The sequence below is a fragment of the Trichechus manatus genome, unplaced genomic scaffold, assembly GCF_000243295.1.
Source record: "Trichechus manatus latirostris isolate Lorelei unplaced genomic scaffold, TriManLat1.0 scaffold00014, whole genome shotgun sequence".
In the NCBI taxonomy this organism is placed as follows: Eukaryota; Metazoa; Chordata; class Mammalia; order Sirenia; family Trichechidae; genus Trichechus; species Trichechus manatus.
The window spans coordinates 11,057,381-11,073,044 of NW_004443950.1; the positions used below are offsets into that span (position 1 = coordinate 11,057,381).

At 45.2% G+C, this 15,664-nt stretch overlaps 2 protein-coding genes across 2 annotated transcripts in view; one reads left to right on the forward strand and one right to left on the reverse strand.

The window, feature by feature from the left end:
- PSME3IP1 (proteasome activator subunit 3 interacting protein 1) overlaps nucleotides 1–11,216 on the forward strand; it is a 45,474-nt gene extending 34,258 nt beyond the window's left edge. Inside the window, exons 5-6 of the mRNA XM_004371673.2 lie at nucleotides 5,012–5,020; nucleotides 6,073–11,216. Coding sequence (XP_004371730.1) covers nucleotides 5,012–5,020; nucleotides 6,073–6,290 — 227 coding nt within the window. The 3' untranslated portion in view covers nucleotides 6,291–11,216. The remainder of the gene's footprint in view (nucleotides 1–5,011; nucleotides 5,021–6,072) is intronic.
- Nucleotides 11,217–13,499: 2,283 nt separating this feature from the next.
- Nucleotides 13,500–15,664, reverse strand: part of CPNE2 (copine 2) — a 36,556-nt gene continuing 34,391 nt past the window's right edge. The window contains exons 13-14 of the mRNA XM_023726779.1: nucleotides 14,933–15,429; nucleotides 13,500–13,607 (exon numbers count right to left, since the gene is read on the reverse strand). Coding sequence (XP_023582547.1) covers nucleotides 13,500–13,607; nucleotides 14,933–15,429 — 605 coding nt within the window. The remainder of the gene's footprint in view (nucleotides 13,608–14,932; nucleotides 15,430–15,664) is intronic.

A 15,664-nucleotide genomic window follows, 5' to 3' on the forward strand; every position in this document is an offset into this window, starting at 1 on the left:
TCTACCCATATCCTCTCCCATCCATTTCTCCTTCCCAGAGACAGTGTTATATATTTCTTATATATCTGTCCAGAGCTCTTCTGGGTATTTATGAGCAATTACAAATACATTCTTTTTGTAAAATAAGTTTTATTATGGATAATTTGAAACATGTGGAGAAGATACTATAATGAACCCCTATCACCTAGCTTCAATAATTTTTAACACATATACAATCTTGTTTAATTTTTACCTCCCCAGCTGGAATATTTTGAGGCAAATCCCAGACCTCAGCATCAAATTATTTGATCTATAATTCTTTAGTATGTATCCTTAAAAAATAAGGTTTTTTTTTAAAAACAGAATTGCAATGCCATTATCACACCTAAAATATTACAATAATTTTTAAATATTATCAAATATTGGATTTATTTCTGGACTTCCAATTCTATTCCATTTATGTATATATCTGTCCTTGTGCCAGTACCACACAGTCTTGATTATTGTAGCTTTGTAGTAAGTTTTGAAATCACAAAGTGTGAATCCTCCAGCTTTGTTCTTTTTCAAGACTGTTTTGGCTATTCTGGATCCCTTGCTTTTCCATATGAATTTTACGATCATTTTGTCAATATATGCAAAAAAGACAGCTGGGATTTTGAGAGGGATTGTGTTGAATCTGTAGGTCAATTCGGGGGGTATTGCCATGTTAACAATAGGCTAATATATCTTTTAAGTCTCATTTAACCTATAGATCCCCCTGCGCCCCCTTTTTTTCTTTTCTTTGTAATTTACTTGTGAAAAAACTGAGTCTTTGTCCTTTGGACTTTCTAACACTATTTTGCTGATTGCATCCCCATCCTATTCCTGTAAAATATATACCTGTGTTACCTGTAAAATAATAATTAGATCTAGAGGCTTGGTCCATTCAAGTTGATTTTTTTTGGTAAGAAAGCTTCATAGGTGGCTTTTTTACTTCCTTTCATCATTATTATTATTTTATCAAACGTACTCTTCTGTTTATTGTTTAATTCACTTAATATTATGCCTTGGAAGTCATCACACATCTGTACTTAAAGAGCTTCCTCATTCCTTTTTAAGGCTGTATAGTATTCCATTGGAGTTCCTGGGTAGTGCAAATGGTTAACACCCTCAGCTGAGGTTTGAAGTTTGAATCCATATATTAAGTGCCTCGGAAGAAAGGCTTGGTGATCTATTCCCAAAAAGTCATCCATTGAAAACTCTATAGATCATAGTTCTACCCTGACACACATGGGGCTGCCATGAGTCGGAGTCAACAAGATGACAGTTGGTTTTAATATTCTATTGTAAGGTTGTACCATAGTGTATTTATCTCATTTTCTATTGATGAACATTTAGATTATTTCTATTCTTTTCCTATTTTGATGTTTCAGTAAATAACTCTACGCATGCATCATTTTTCACGTGTGCAAATATATCAAGTTAAATACTTTTAGAATTGTTAGTCAGAAAGGATGTACATTTGTAATTTAGATAAATATTGCCAAATTGCCCTCCAAAGAAGTTATTCCAATTTACATTCCTATCAGCAATGTAGGAATTCCTATTCGCTGACATCTTTTTAATGTATAGGAAACTTTAAAGTGTGGCTGCCTAGACAGGATAAATATACAGTCATCTGTCGCCTAAAGTCCACGATACATTATGTGAAGTAGGACGTTGTATGATTTGGACATTGTGCAAACACCATATTATATACTTACCAAAGCTATATGAGATACTGCTGCTATCACTAGCACTGGTTTTGCTGTGTTTGGGAGTCATGATGCACTTCACGGTAATATTTTTGAAAGAAAATTAAACAGAGAAATAACACTACAATACTCGAGATGCGCGATACACAAGATTGAATGCTGCTGCCTACGAGTTGAAGCATACGCTACTATACAGTAAACTTTTTATTTATAAGTAGGGAAAGTTCACATTAAAGTAACAATAGAAAGTACAGTACAGTACATACATAAGCCCGTAACATAGGCGTTTATTATGACTATCAAGACATATGTATTATAGATTATATATGTACTATACCGTTATACATACACCTGGCAGCGCAATCGCTGAGATACACGTGTTGCATGTGGGAAGCTGTCATGTTTACTATGTCCAGTTACATCTGCTATGTCCCATTTTCCAAACAGGATTTCTGAACTCTATTATAACCTTAAAAAAAAACAAAACCAAAAAACCTGTTGCTGTCAAGTTGATTCCGACTCTTAGCGACCCTATAGGACAGAGTAGAACTGCTCCCATAGGGTTTCCAAGGAGCGGCGGGTGGATTCGAACTGCTGCTCTTTTGGTTAGCAGCCGAGCTCTCCCTGGTCGCACAGTGGTTAAGAGCTACGGCTGCTAACCAAAAGGTCAGCAGTTCGAATCTACCAGCCACTCCTTGGAAACTCTATGGGACAGTTCTACTCTGTCCTGTAGGGTTGCTATCAGAATCAACTCGACAACAAAGGATTTTATAACCTTATGGGATCATGGATGTATATGTGGTTGGACGTTGCCTGAATGGACGTAATGCAGTACATGACTGTATATATTGTGTATGTGTATGTATGAATGTGTGTGTGTATTAAAGGTATCTTATGTGTGTTTCAGTTAGTAGCCCTTCAGCTGGTACTTCCCTCTTAGGAAATATTTGAATGACTCAATGGAAAGAAAAACTTGTGTGGCTTCTCCAAACTACTTCAGACAGACTCATGTTTCAGAGCCATCTTTTTTGTCATTCTAAATACCTTCCTCCTGCCATTCCATTCTTGCAGCAGAAGCTGGGCAAGAAATAGCTTCCTTTGTCAGGAGCTAAGGCCCTACAAGAATAATGCCCCCTGAAGCTTGCATCAGTCTTGCCCTCAGCAGTAGAAAGATTGTACCCTTGGTCCCCCAGAAGATAGTTCTGTGGCTCTGATTGAGGATTCAGCCTTCTCCCACTGAAGGCTCTGGACTCTAGCTCTGAGCAGAGCCTGTGAATGCACACGTTGGTCCAATCTACTCCCAAGTCACGCATCTGTCTGAATCTCAAGAACACTCTCTCTTATTAGTAATTTTTGGTGTTAATTTGGTATGACATTGTGGTCCTGCAAATGCAGAAGTTGGCAGGAAACTTCGCCAAGTGGGTGAGGTCAGAGGGCACCATTTTGTTCTTTGGACAGTTAACTGCTTTTGGAATGAAATTTCTCAGAATTGCAGTCTTCTTTTCTTGAAACATCCTAGATAATTGGGAGCTTTGGTCTTTTGGCTGAAAGTCTGCTGATGCCACAGTGGTCCAGATTCCTTGGTTGCATTTTTGTAGCTGGCTTTCATCCCTTCTCCTAGGCCAGCTCTAGTCCTCTGTAAGTACTCTGGACTTCAGCCTTCTTTTCTGTCTAAGATAGGTCCTAAAATTCACCCTTGAAGGTGAATTTTACATAAATTAGTATGTAATTAATTTTCACATAAATTAATTTTCTAAGTAACTGATCCATACCCTTATTAGCTGTCAATGTTTTTAAACAACCAGAGTTTTCCAATACTGAAAGTATCACTTGACATAGCACTTAAAAATATAATGAATGTTCAAGTGATCAAATTTGATGTTATATCCCAAATTTTAAAAGAGCATCAAATTTTCACCCCCACAAAATTAGCCATTTGTAATGAAATTCTCTGTAAAATGTCTTTTACACATTTTCCTATATTCTTACACGTTGCGAATACTGGCCTTCTGTGTGCGAGGCACTATGCTACGTGTGCTAGTGATGCAGTGGTGAAGGAGCGGGGGCCCTTGCCGTCAAGGGGCTTACAGGCAGTGAGCACAAACAAGGAACCGCTGTCATCACTGATTGCCAAGTCTTCTGCAGCCTCTTAGCCTTAAGGGATGCCAATGGGACTATAGAGTTATGTGGGGCTGTCCTTCCTAATTTAAGTGGCCCAGGATGCTTTCTGAACTTTTGCATTTTGCCTTTTTTAAAAAATTGTCTGAATAGATAGTATATGCATATAATAGAAAACTCAAAAGGAACAAGAATGTGGAGTGAAAAGTTAAGTCTCCTTTGTTCCCAAACTACTCAATTCCTTTCCCCAGAGACCACCACTATTACCAGTTTCTTTTTTTTTTTCCAGATATTGTCATGCATATACATAGGCATTTTCTCTCCCCACAAATTATGACTTAAACACACTGTTCTGCCCCTTGCCTTTTTCACTTAGCAAAATCTCTTGGAGCTCATTCAATATCAGTACATACACAGATGCTTCATTCTTAATGGCTGAATAGTTGTCCATGATTTGACCAGCCTTCTATTAGTAAACATTTAGGTTATTTCTAGTCTTTTCAGAGCTAGTGTAAACAATGCTACAGTGAATATTCTCATATGAACATCATTTAAAAGTTTGGAGAACATTGCCAAATTGCCTTCTACCCCCTCAGTGACATAATAAAGATGCTTGTTCTTCATGCCTTCCCTACTTATATACTAAATTTATTTTCCTATGTTTAAAAGTCATCTTTCTTTTTCTATGAACCGTTCATGTCTTCTGTCCACTTTTCCATTCAGTTATTGTTTTTTTTTTTTGTTAACAGATTTGGAAGAACTCTTTGTATCCTAAAGAAATTAGCTTTTGTGATATTTGTTGCAAATATTTGCCTCTGCTTTCTTGTGGCCTTGTTATCACTATCTCTTCAATTATTCTGTCAGCTCTCATTTTACTTTTCTGTGTCTCCATGTTTTAATGTTACTTATCTTAGCAGCTCTTTTCTCCCTTATTAGAAATTCCTGTAAAGATAAGTAGCTTCGCTGAGCTCCTAAACTCTGTATACTGGCCTTTTGCTATCTCTTTTAACTTCTTGGTGATATTTTTTGCCCCCTCTTGATTTCATAGACTTGTGTATTCTTTTCACAGTTAGTTGTGCCCAGATAAGTGAGGTGTTAAGGAATCTAAGGCAAAACCCTAGAAAGTCCTACGCTTGTCGGCCTGAGGCAGTGAGATGTGAATTCTAGCCCTTCCTTTGTAGTGTACTCAGGTATGATTTTAGTACATTCACTTTTGATCCAGGCTTAGTTTAACATTTTCTGCTCGTAAGTGGCCTATAACTGTAGCCAAATCATATAACCTCCTTTGTCAGTAAAATGGGAATAATACCTACCATATCGGGTTGTTGTAATGATTAACTGAGGCTGGAAACATGCAGAGGGAAGAAGGAGGGGCAGAGTAGAGTTAACTTTTCCTTAATTTTTAAGTCCTGAATTTTCTAAATGAGGCTTTCTGGCATTGGGGTGGCAGAGTAACTGTGGGTTTCCTGGGAAGAAAAGAGCCCCAGCTACTTGGTTCCATTCTGCATTGTCTTAACATGTTATCTGACTATGGCTTCAGCGTCCTCAATTGTAAAGGAGGAACACAACTGCAAGGTAAAGGTTGTATTAAATTGCTTTCTAAATTCTCATCTCCCCCATCAGGGAAAGTGGCTTTTCTTAATAAAGAATGTTACTTCTGTGGCTGACATTTGGCCTTGACAATGTATCCATGCTAGCTGACATGCTGGTCAGTAAGTCCAGAATGGTGTAATGTGCTGAGAATTGAATAGAGCAGGATTGTTAATATTGCTCACAATGTTTCTCGTAATGTGGCTTTGTCCCTGCTGTTGAGCATGTGGAAGCCCTTTTATCTCCCTGTGTCTGTTACCTGCTTTGGGAGTGGGTAAGGAATGGTGTTAGATATGAGTTTCCCTTGAAATACCGTGACTGTTTGGGTAAGGGAAGTCAAACTGTGATAGGCTATACTCCAAGGTAGTTTATCTTCCATCTCAGAGGTGATGGCAAGCAAGAGAGTGTAGTAGACCTTGGTTTAAGTCCTAGCTTTGCCTCTTTACCTTGAGTAAGTCATTTCACCTCCGGGAGTCTGAATTCTCCCCCCATTTCCCAGTCTGTAAAATGAGGGTGACAGTAGTATTGACTACATAGAGTTGTTGTGAGGCTTCTGCGGGTTAAAGGCATTAGCACAGGGCTTGGCACATGGTAAGTACACCATACATACTGAAACGGTGATGATATAAAAGTCCTTCCTCCTTTTTTGCAGAGGCCCCATCCTGTATGTCTCTTGGAAGCACTTCCCTGAGTGGCCCCTCCATCCACTGTCCCTCTGCTGCAGTCTGTATTGGCATCCTCCCAGGCTTGGGCGCCTACTCTGGGAGCAGCGACTCGGAGTCCAGCTCAGACAGTGAAGGCACCATCAACGCCACAGGGAAGATCGTCTCCTCCATCTTCCGAACCAACACCTTCCTCGAGGCCCCCTAGCTCCTCTGTCCTGACCACATGGGACTCCTCCCCAAGAGTAGATTGGACGGTTTATTCTGCCTACAGGCATTACCTCCCTCAAAAAAACTCCTTTGCCTGCTTCCTGTTCATACCATGACATCTCTAACCTAATCTGAAAATGTAATGGTATCCACTTGTGGCCCAGATTTGTGTTTGGTTTCTCTTACCACTCCAGTGCAGATGGCTAAACCTGTCCCGCTACCTCTTCCCTCACTGATGTGGCAGGGTGAGGGCAGGGCACAGCAGAAACCCCACTAAAAATGCCCTGGAATCGGAGGCACCAGCTAGCTTGCTGAGGGTTTGAGTTTTATTGCTTTCTTGTTTTTTTTCTTTTCCCAGTAGCACAAAAAGGCAAGGAAAATTACTGGGCAGGTATTATTTAAACATTCTATTACAGATGAACATGTCGTTTGGTTACACTGGCATTGTGGAGCATGCGGGGGACAAGAACTGACCCAAGTGATAAAATGGAGCACTCCCCAGGAACTAACCAATTCTTGATGTTGTGTGACTACCGTATTATGCAAATAACGCATACCTTCTACGTTTGTTCACCAACTGTCCCCTCCTCCCTGGGAAGTATTTTCATAAGCACCGCTATGTCAATGGTCTTTTTTATGTTGCTGGGGGGGAAAAAATTAGCACAGTGGGAGGAGGATGTGGTTGGCAAACAAGCGTAGAAGGTTATGAAGGTTATTTGCGTAAAGCTGATGAACTACATCTGCAGGGGGTGCCACTTTAATGTTCATCCATTATTGTGACATTTTTCCTCACTCTCAGCCATCCCTTCTCCTCTTCCCTCCCTCTACTCGCATTGATGTGGGCTGATAGAGAAAGGACACGTAACAAGACAACTTCCATCTCTACTCAGACCTTTTCTCCACCTTGTAAATTTTTTTTTTTTTTTAAATAAAAGATTTAGTTTAAGACTCTAAACTTTAGAAAAAAAAAATAGGCCTTATTTAATCATGGCCAGAAGTCAGAACTGCTGGTGAATATGTTGACAAGATGACTTATTTATGGCAGCTCTTGGAATCCTAATATTGCAAATCAGTGGGAAACACTTGCATATTCTGAGTGTACTCTACTCCGTACTCTGTCCAGGCCCTTCTCTGTTTGGTACATATTATAGTTGGAGCTTTTCACTATGGACGAACCTATTTCTAGCCTAAAGGTGCTGTCCTAGTCCTTTTCACTGCTCTTATCTGCTGCCCTACTGCTCTGTTCCCTTCCTACACAGGGTAGCTCTGAGGCTGTGAGCAGCGAGACCTAGAGGTACTGCTCCACCTCCTTGTCTAGTCCTACAGGGATGCAGGGGCTCATCCTCTGATTGTAAGGGAGGAGAGAGAGAGGGCATGGAGGCCTCAAGGACGGACGTAGGCATAGACTTAAAAACAAATCTGTAGACTCCCCCTTCTTCAGGAAAATGAAACTGTACCATTCTTTTCTTTCCCTGGTTTCTACATCAATTGTTTCTACTTCCTTGGGTGTGAGACTGAGAGAGACACACACAGAATGTGTGGACACTGTGATGCTGGCAGGCAGAGAAGCTGCTCAGTTTTAACACGGGCATAGAGGCCCCTGGATCTCATCTAACCTATTCCTTTTCCCCTTCCAATGCAGTAACACTCTGGTGCCCGTTTGCAGATGGTGACTTCCCTTCACCCATTAAGTGATGCCTTGTGAATTCTTCTTCCTTTTCAGAACTACTCTGTGCTAATTGTTCCTGACTGTCAGTACAGGCGTGTCATCTCCATCCCAACAAACAAGATGTTTAGGTAAAACTGTGTAGGCACCTTCTGCTGCTCTGCCTCATTGTTCCTGTGATTGTGCTGTCATTATTACAGCATGTACCAAAGCAACCTCAGATCATTTCAGGAGGCCGGCCAAGTAATCAAAGTCACCATCTTTATGTGGTTTGACTTTTAAGAGGCCATCACTATACCTCCTGGCCACCGTTGATGCTGGAAGAATTTGACAAAGGGCTGCAGGGATTAAAAACATACGTTAACTTGAAAGCTAGTAAACCTGTCAGAGAACAAGGTCTTGTTTTTCCTATACTGAATCTTGTGCTTCCAACTCTCTCTCCATCTTCTAAAGCATCTAGATTGTGTTGAGAAGGTTGAGACTCTTCAGGCTGAGCTTTCTGTTCTTGGTGTCTTGGGAGAGATTGAAAATCACTGGTAATTATTTCATAGTATACTATTGTATCCATTAATGTAGAGCCCTCGAATGGAACAGTTTCTGTAGAAACCATTAATAGCAAAGCAGGATCTGCTCTGACCAAGAGATGAAGCAGCCTTGGAAAGTATCCAATGTAGACCTGGTGGTTCAAATCCAAAGAAGAGAAGAACAAGGATAGAAGGAAACACTACCTTAAACCATAAAATATAGCACTCCTACCTTAATACACAATTAGGATTTTATAACTAGGTAATAAAGGATAAAAACAAAGTCTGGGATGGGTTTCTTTAAACCTGCTTATGTTATCCTGAGTGGTAGTATTCTTACAACGCTTGAACCATGCTAGAGAGAGCTAGTGTGTAAAGAGTCCTATTGCCAGCTCTGCTGCGGTGAAGTATCCAGCTTGCGTCACCTATGATTTCAAGCTGCTTCCTGCTAGCCATCTCCCTTTGGCCCTGTCATCTGCTGGGGTGAGGAGAAAGGGAGCATGACGTTCAAAGCATTCATTCTTCCATCTATTAAAATCAGAGAGGCTGATGTGACCGGACCCAAGGAGGTGACTAGTTTCCTGTTTATGTGTGCCTTTCCTGGACTCCAGGTCCCAGAAGGAAAGGAAGCTGGCTCCTCTAGTTCAGGGAATGGGGAACTTCAGCTATTTTTCTGGAATATTCTAAACTGAGAGGAGCCCTTAAGTAGGTACTCCTTGGCTAGTCCCTTTTGTCCTCATTTCTTTGACTCTCCAGCTCTTAAGAATTTCTTGCTACCTTCTTTCCACCCAAGAGAGAAGCTTTATTTCTCAAGACCTTCCCACTGCTTTGGCTTCTCCTCCCCGGGAACTCAGCCCAGTTCCACCTTCCATGGATCTGCCATAGTGGTTATGAGCTTGGAGCCAGACATTTACTAGCTGTATCACTTGAGCAAGGTCCTTAACCTCTCTGGGCCTCAGTTTCTTCCTCAGAAAATAGGAATAACAATACCAGCTTCCTAGTGAGGTAAAAAATAATCTAGATTATTGGTGCTTGGCGTGGTATGTGCCAGTAAATGGTAGCCATGCTCATTAGTAAGCATCAGGCCTCACTGTTTCTCGGTAGGGTGTCCAGAGCTGCCGTTAGTGGTGGCTTATGAAATCCTACTGGTATTCCTCAGTTGCAGCTCAAACAGTGACATGATGAAGGGTCAGATTTGGTCGTCAAAGCTCCAACCACCAGCTTCTGCTGTATGCTTCCTGCTTAGCTAAATGTTAATTGGTTAGGCACACCCGGTTCCTTGGCTCGGGTGTCCTAACCGTGGGTATGCAGCTCAGCTGTTGTCTTAAGCCCCTCCAGAAAAACAAGGAGAGCTCAGTGGCAATGCACAATAATTTGGACTTCATCTCCTGGCGTGCCCAGCCCACTTACGCATAACATCATGGAATGCAAGTTCTGCTCAGTGGGAGGCTAGAATCTTGGCAACACTTGTGTAGTCACAGGTTAAACACAAGAAGCCAGTTGCACATTCATAACTTAGTGACTGGCATTCTGTTCCCTTACCTGCTGGAGCACTGGTTAGGGACAGAGGGAGGTTTGATTCACAGCAACAACGGGCAGACTGACTTCAGCATCGGAGCTTTGCAGACGAGAGAGGGAGAAAAACCCAGAGAGACAACCCTCGTCCCTGAGCTTTACTCCTTGCATCAATTTGTTTCCTTCATTCAGTATATACAGAGGGCCTGCTATGGAAGTGCCAGGCACTGTTGGGGCCATTTGCTGAGTATTAGTTTGGGCTTTTGTTTATTTCCTTCTGAAAGAAGTCCTGGGAAGCAGCTCTTCTCTTCATTTCATAGAGGAAACTAAAATTCATAGTGATTCAGTGACTTGCCAGAGGTTGCACAACCAGGTGACAGAACCAGAATTTGCATTTGAGCCTTTAACGCTACTGGCTTTCTGTGGTGTCCATGAAACTCTTAAACAAATACCAGCGCCAGAGGCCACAGTGGCGGGATTCAAGGGTGAAGGAATCTTTCTAGTCAGATTTCCCAGTTCACTTTTCAGCCTCCCATCCATCTGCAAGAACAAAGTGGCAGCACCAAACATATCCCAGATGTGGACTTTTGTTTTTCAAGTGGTAGATTTGGCCTTGCTGGGACTTTAGGGGGTTGCCAATCTCTTACCTCTGTACCCTTCTGAACTTTTAACAGATGTGAACAGGCATAAAGAAAGATGGCCAAATATCAGCTTTATTTCTCAGAGTAGAGAGCTCCCTAGTAAAGCTGAATTGGTCCTGAGGCACACACTCCTTTCCCCTGTGAATTGAAGCCAGCAGGGAGTAAAGGGCCTACGACTGGCCCACTCAGTCTCAGGCAGAGGAGGAGGGACAGAGAGAACAGAGATGGCTAGGTCTGTTCACCATGTGAAGCCTGGAATTGGGGGCCAAGGCCACCACACCTGAAGTAGGTTGTCCACAAGAGTACAAACATTTGGGATGGACCCCTGATGCAAAGTAGGGACCCTGCCTTAACATAGCCCGGTAGATGTCAGTATCCCCAGTTTCATCAATCTGGAAAGTTTACTCCCATAGGCAGAGGTGGAGAGAGGTCTGCATGAGAAGTGGTTACCTTGATTTTCCTTTTAGTCCCTTGAGGGCTAAGGAGGGAATGTGGGGCTGGGAGAAGGCTCCTCCTTTATTTAGGGGCCTCTAGGAGCCCTGGTAGTGCAGTGGTTAGGAGCTCGGCTGCTAACCAAAAGGTTGGCAGTTTGAATCCACCAGCCACTCCTTGGAAACCCTATGGGGCAGTTGTGCTCTGTCCTGTAGGGTCGCTATGAGTTGGAGTCTATTCGATGGCAATGAGTTTTGGTTAGTGAATCAGAAAGGAGCCCTGGTGGCGCAGTCGTTAAGCACTCACCAAAAGGTCAGCAGTTTGAAACCGCCAGCCGCTCCACAGGAGAATGATGTGTCAGTCTGCTTCCATAAAGATTTACAGCTTTGGAAACCCTATGGGGCAGTTCTACTCTGTCCTGTAGAGTTGCTGTGAGTCGGAATCAACTCGATGGCGGTGGGTTTGGTTTGTTTTTGTAGTGAATCAGAACTTCACAGATTTTTCCCATGCTGTGGTGAGTATAAAATTGCTTGGGTGTGACACCCAGCTAGACTCACTTGAACTACAGAATGCAAGGGTAAACGAGCAGTCTTACGCTGATGTTTTGACTAATACCCAGTCTTGCAGCTGGCCTGAGCAAGGGCTTGGCATTGAAGCAAATGAGCCAGATGTGTTGCTTCTGAGATTCCACTCACGTTGCAAGGCTGGCCCCTGGGTCAGTGCGCTGTGCTCTTCTGAAGGACCCTCCACAAATCACGGCCATCCTGCATGCCTCTCCTTAGAAGAGAAGGTGGCCCTGAAGGATATTTCTGCTGACTCTTGGCCACAGGATCAGCAGAGGCATTGGAAGCTTAGGTTGAAGAGGTCCCTCACGTTGATCCTCCCACCAGATAAACACTGACTCCTGAGCTCACCAGGCACCCTGATGTAGGACCTGCCTGGCTTGCTGCCCAGTTGTAGCAGGCCAGTGATGTGCTGGTCTGGGAGAGGGGGTCGAGATAACTGACTTCCCAGTTCCGGTGGAAAGAAATGGCAAATCCATTAGCAGCTCGAGCAAAGCCAAGAGATGCAGTGGAACAAGTGTGGGCTCTGGAGTCTGCCAGACCTGAATATGAATTCTGGCTCTGCCCCCAACTTGATTAGCTTCTCTGTGCTTGTTTTCTCATCTCCGAATGGTCATAAGGGGCTATGGGAGGGCTCATCAGGATCATGCATATAAAGCACTTAATGCAGTGCCAGAAGCAGTTCTTCATATAAATGTCAGTTGTTATTGGTCACACATAAGCTAAATGGGCTGACTGGAACTCCTAGCCGGAGGTGGATAAAGAGAGAAGGAGGTGTTACATGGAAGGAAGGAGGGAACTGGGAAGATTGCTGGTGTTTCAGATTGGTTCTCTGGCTGGTTTCATGATGTTGGACCTGCATCCGGAGAGGGAGAAAAGGTAGAAACCAATGCGATGCTGTCAGCAGAGATTCAGGAGGTGTGGGACCAAAGCAGCGCTGCTTAGGATTCCAAGGCCAAAGAGGCTTCCACACACTGCAGACCACAGGGAATACCCTGATGCCTATGAGACCTGGATGAGCAAATGGTGGTGGCAACTGCTGTCCTTTGGGGTGGCATAGGACAGAGTGTGGACCAAGAGGAGGAGAGTAGGGACCATGAGGTGTCGGCTGGGCCTGAGTCCCCTGGGGTCAGTATTTGGGGCCTCCCAGAAACACTAATGTGGACTCTGCAGGGGCCCAGGAGACCTATAAATGTTGGCGGGGGCCACTGCATTCCAATGGGCATGTACAGTGCGCCAGGTTCTATGCAGGTTTTACTGTTACTGTGGATTGCAGTCCCCAAGCAGAAGTGATGACATCCACCTCACAGGCTGGCTGGCGGAAGGGGTTTTCATGCTTTGTTTCCTTTCCCAGTCTTCCCCAGATCAGTAAACCCCGTTGGGTCCCAGCTGAGGAAAGAGCTGAAACAGGGACATCTGAAATGCCTTTATTACCCTGAGTATAACAAATAGAACATGGTCACACTATAAAAAACCAGAGCAGCAGGGAGGTGCAGGCTACAATACAGCGTATGCACCAGGGACACCGTCTTTTCGGAGTCTGCAGCTAGTTACTTGGAAAAAGCCAGTTATGACTGTAAAAATTTTATTCTCTTTAATAACAATAATAATTCCACTAAAATTATACAAAGTACATTCAATACTTAAGAATGGCAGGGCAGGGAGAAGAGAGGAAGCCAGTCTGGCCTGGAAGCATCATCAGTCCAGCTGGGCTGGGGCAAGTCGGGGGCGGAGGTCCGTTTGTAAAAAATAAAAATGTAGATCGGTAAAAAAAGGCCACCCACGAGGAAGCAGGGTGAGCGTGCATGTTCCTGGGGGAGGGAGGGTGGCTCAGGCGGCATGCTGCTGCTGGGTGCGGGCTGGCGCTCAGGCGAGCTCTGAGTTGGTGGGGGGCAGGTTTTTATGCTTGAAATACTGCACAACTTGTTGGGGCAGCTCCGCCAGCACGGCTTTGGCCAACGTCTCTTTTGCCGCCTGCAGGGGTGACATGGGATGGAGAGGGGAGAAAATAAGGATTAATGGTCGGAACTTGTGAGGGGCACCATGCCCAGGGAGCTGCTCCAGAAGGTGTCCTTGGAGGACAAGATCAGGGCTGAGGGTCAGGCTGTCTAAAACAAGCAGCCCTCATCCAGTCCTTGCCTGAAATCCCACCATTAGCAGTGCTTTCCTTGCGGTTAAGTGTAACTTTTAACTTGAGCACTTGAGATGCCTGAGAGTAACACTGTAGGATGGATGTGTCTGTGGGAGGCTTTTCAGGAAAGACAGTGGAGGCGAGCTACAGCGCCCACTCATTTGGCAAACGTTTACTGAGCATCTCCTTGCCCAGTGTAAATGGGTGGTGATGCAGAGCTGCACAGTACATGTCCCGTGCATGAAAGGGTAACTGGTGCCCAGCATTTGTCCCCAGGAAGCTAATGCTCTAGAGGAAGGAGGCACACCCAGAGGGTCATGGGCAGAGCTGTGAGGACCACTGGGTACAAAACAGTGGGGTCACTTCTCACTGGTACTGGCTCCCAGAATTTGAGCCACCTGAGCAACCCTGACAGCTGAGGGAACCAAGGCCCAAGATCAGGGACTTGCTCAAGATCACATCTTTGGCCACATAAGGGTTAGGCTTAGGCAGGCATTAGAGGGGTGGCATCTGAGCGACTGTGCTGCCCTCGGGGGCTCCTCGTGGGAGGCTGTGCCAGGACAGCAACCACTCACCCCACCTTCCTTGTGGGCAGACCTGGGTCAACTGCAAATAAGACCAGAGCCACGTCCTGCAAAGGCCACCAGTCCCCCACGGAGGCCCTCTGTGCAAAGTGAGACACGCTGGTCTTGGGGAGAGGAAGCCACCCTAAGATGGGCCTGGGTTCCATGTGTAAAGTGAGGAGGCTGGATGTGGTGTGATCTCCAGAAAAGCCTCTCACCTCTGGGCCTTTGCCCTCACCCCTCCTGCTGCCTGGATCGCTCTTCCCCACATGGATAACTCCTAGTTATCATTTAGAATCCCAGTCAGAGGGCTCTGCTCTCCTGTGTTCCACCAGCTTGCTGAAGCAAGTGCTCACACGATCATACTGGCATCCCCAGACGCCATTGTTGGGAACAGGCCTGGCCCACACTTGGCACAGAGTGGGCCTCAGGGAGCATGATTAGGGGAGCTGAGGGTAGAAGAGGCTAGGAGTGGACCAGACAATCCTGAGACTTCCATCCTTGACTGTCAGCTCTGGTGGGTGGGGTCTTTCCTTGTCCCTGTGTCAGTCGTGAACGTCCCGTCCCTTTGACCCCGCCCCCTGCCCATCCTGGCCCATACTCACGTTGCGGAACTCTCGAAAGGGCACAAACTGCACAATATCGCGGGCTGCCTCCTCACCCGTGTGGGAGCGCAGCATGCGGCTGTCCCCGTCCAGGAACTCCATGGCTGTGAAGTCAGCGTTGCCCACACCCACAATGATGATGGACATTGGCAGCTTGGAAGCCTGCACCACGGCGTGCCGAGTCTCCTCCATGTCGCTAATGACACCGTCCGTGATGATGAGGAGGATGAAGTATTGCTGCAGGGAGCGGGTCAAGTGGGCACTCAGCAGGGCCCTGAGGCCCCTGGTACCCTTTCCCTCTCTCCCCCATCCCTCTAAAACGTCTCTAATCCCCTGGAAGGTGGTGCTTCTTCCCCATCTACAGCCAAATCTTAGCCACCTCCCTGGGCAGCCTGCTCCCTGGGTCCTCTGCCCTTGCAGGCCTTGCATCCACCGGAACACTGCCCTGGTCACAGCCCAGAGCACACACTGCCTCTTCCTCCCTCCCTGGGTGCCATCTTAGACTCCCCTGGGGCCCGGAAGCCCTGGACTTGGCCTGGCTCTGCCAGGTGCCGCACAGTGGGACTCTGGGCAACTGAAAACTCACTGGGCCTCAGTTTCTTCATCTGCAAAGTGGGAGCGGCTGCACCCATCTCACAAGGAGATAATGTGCCTGACCCGTGACAATGGCTCACTCATCACTGACTGTCAGGCCCACCGCTGGTGAAGGAGGATGCATCCTGTCAGGCCCAC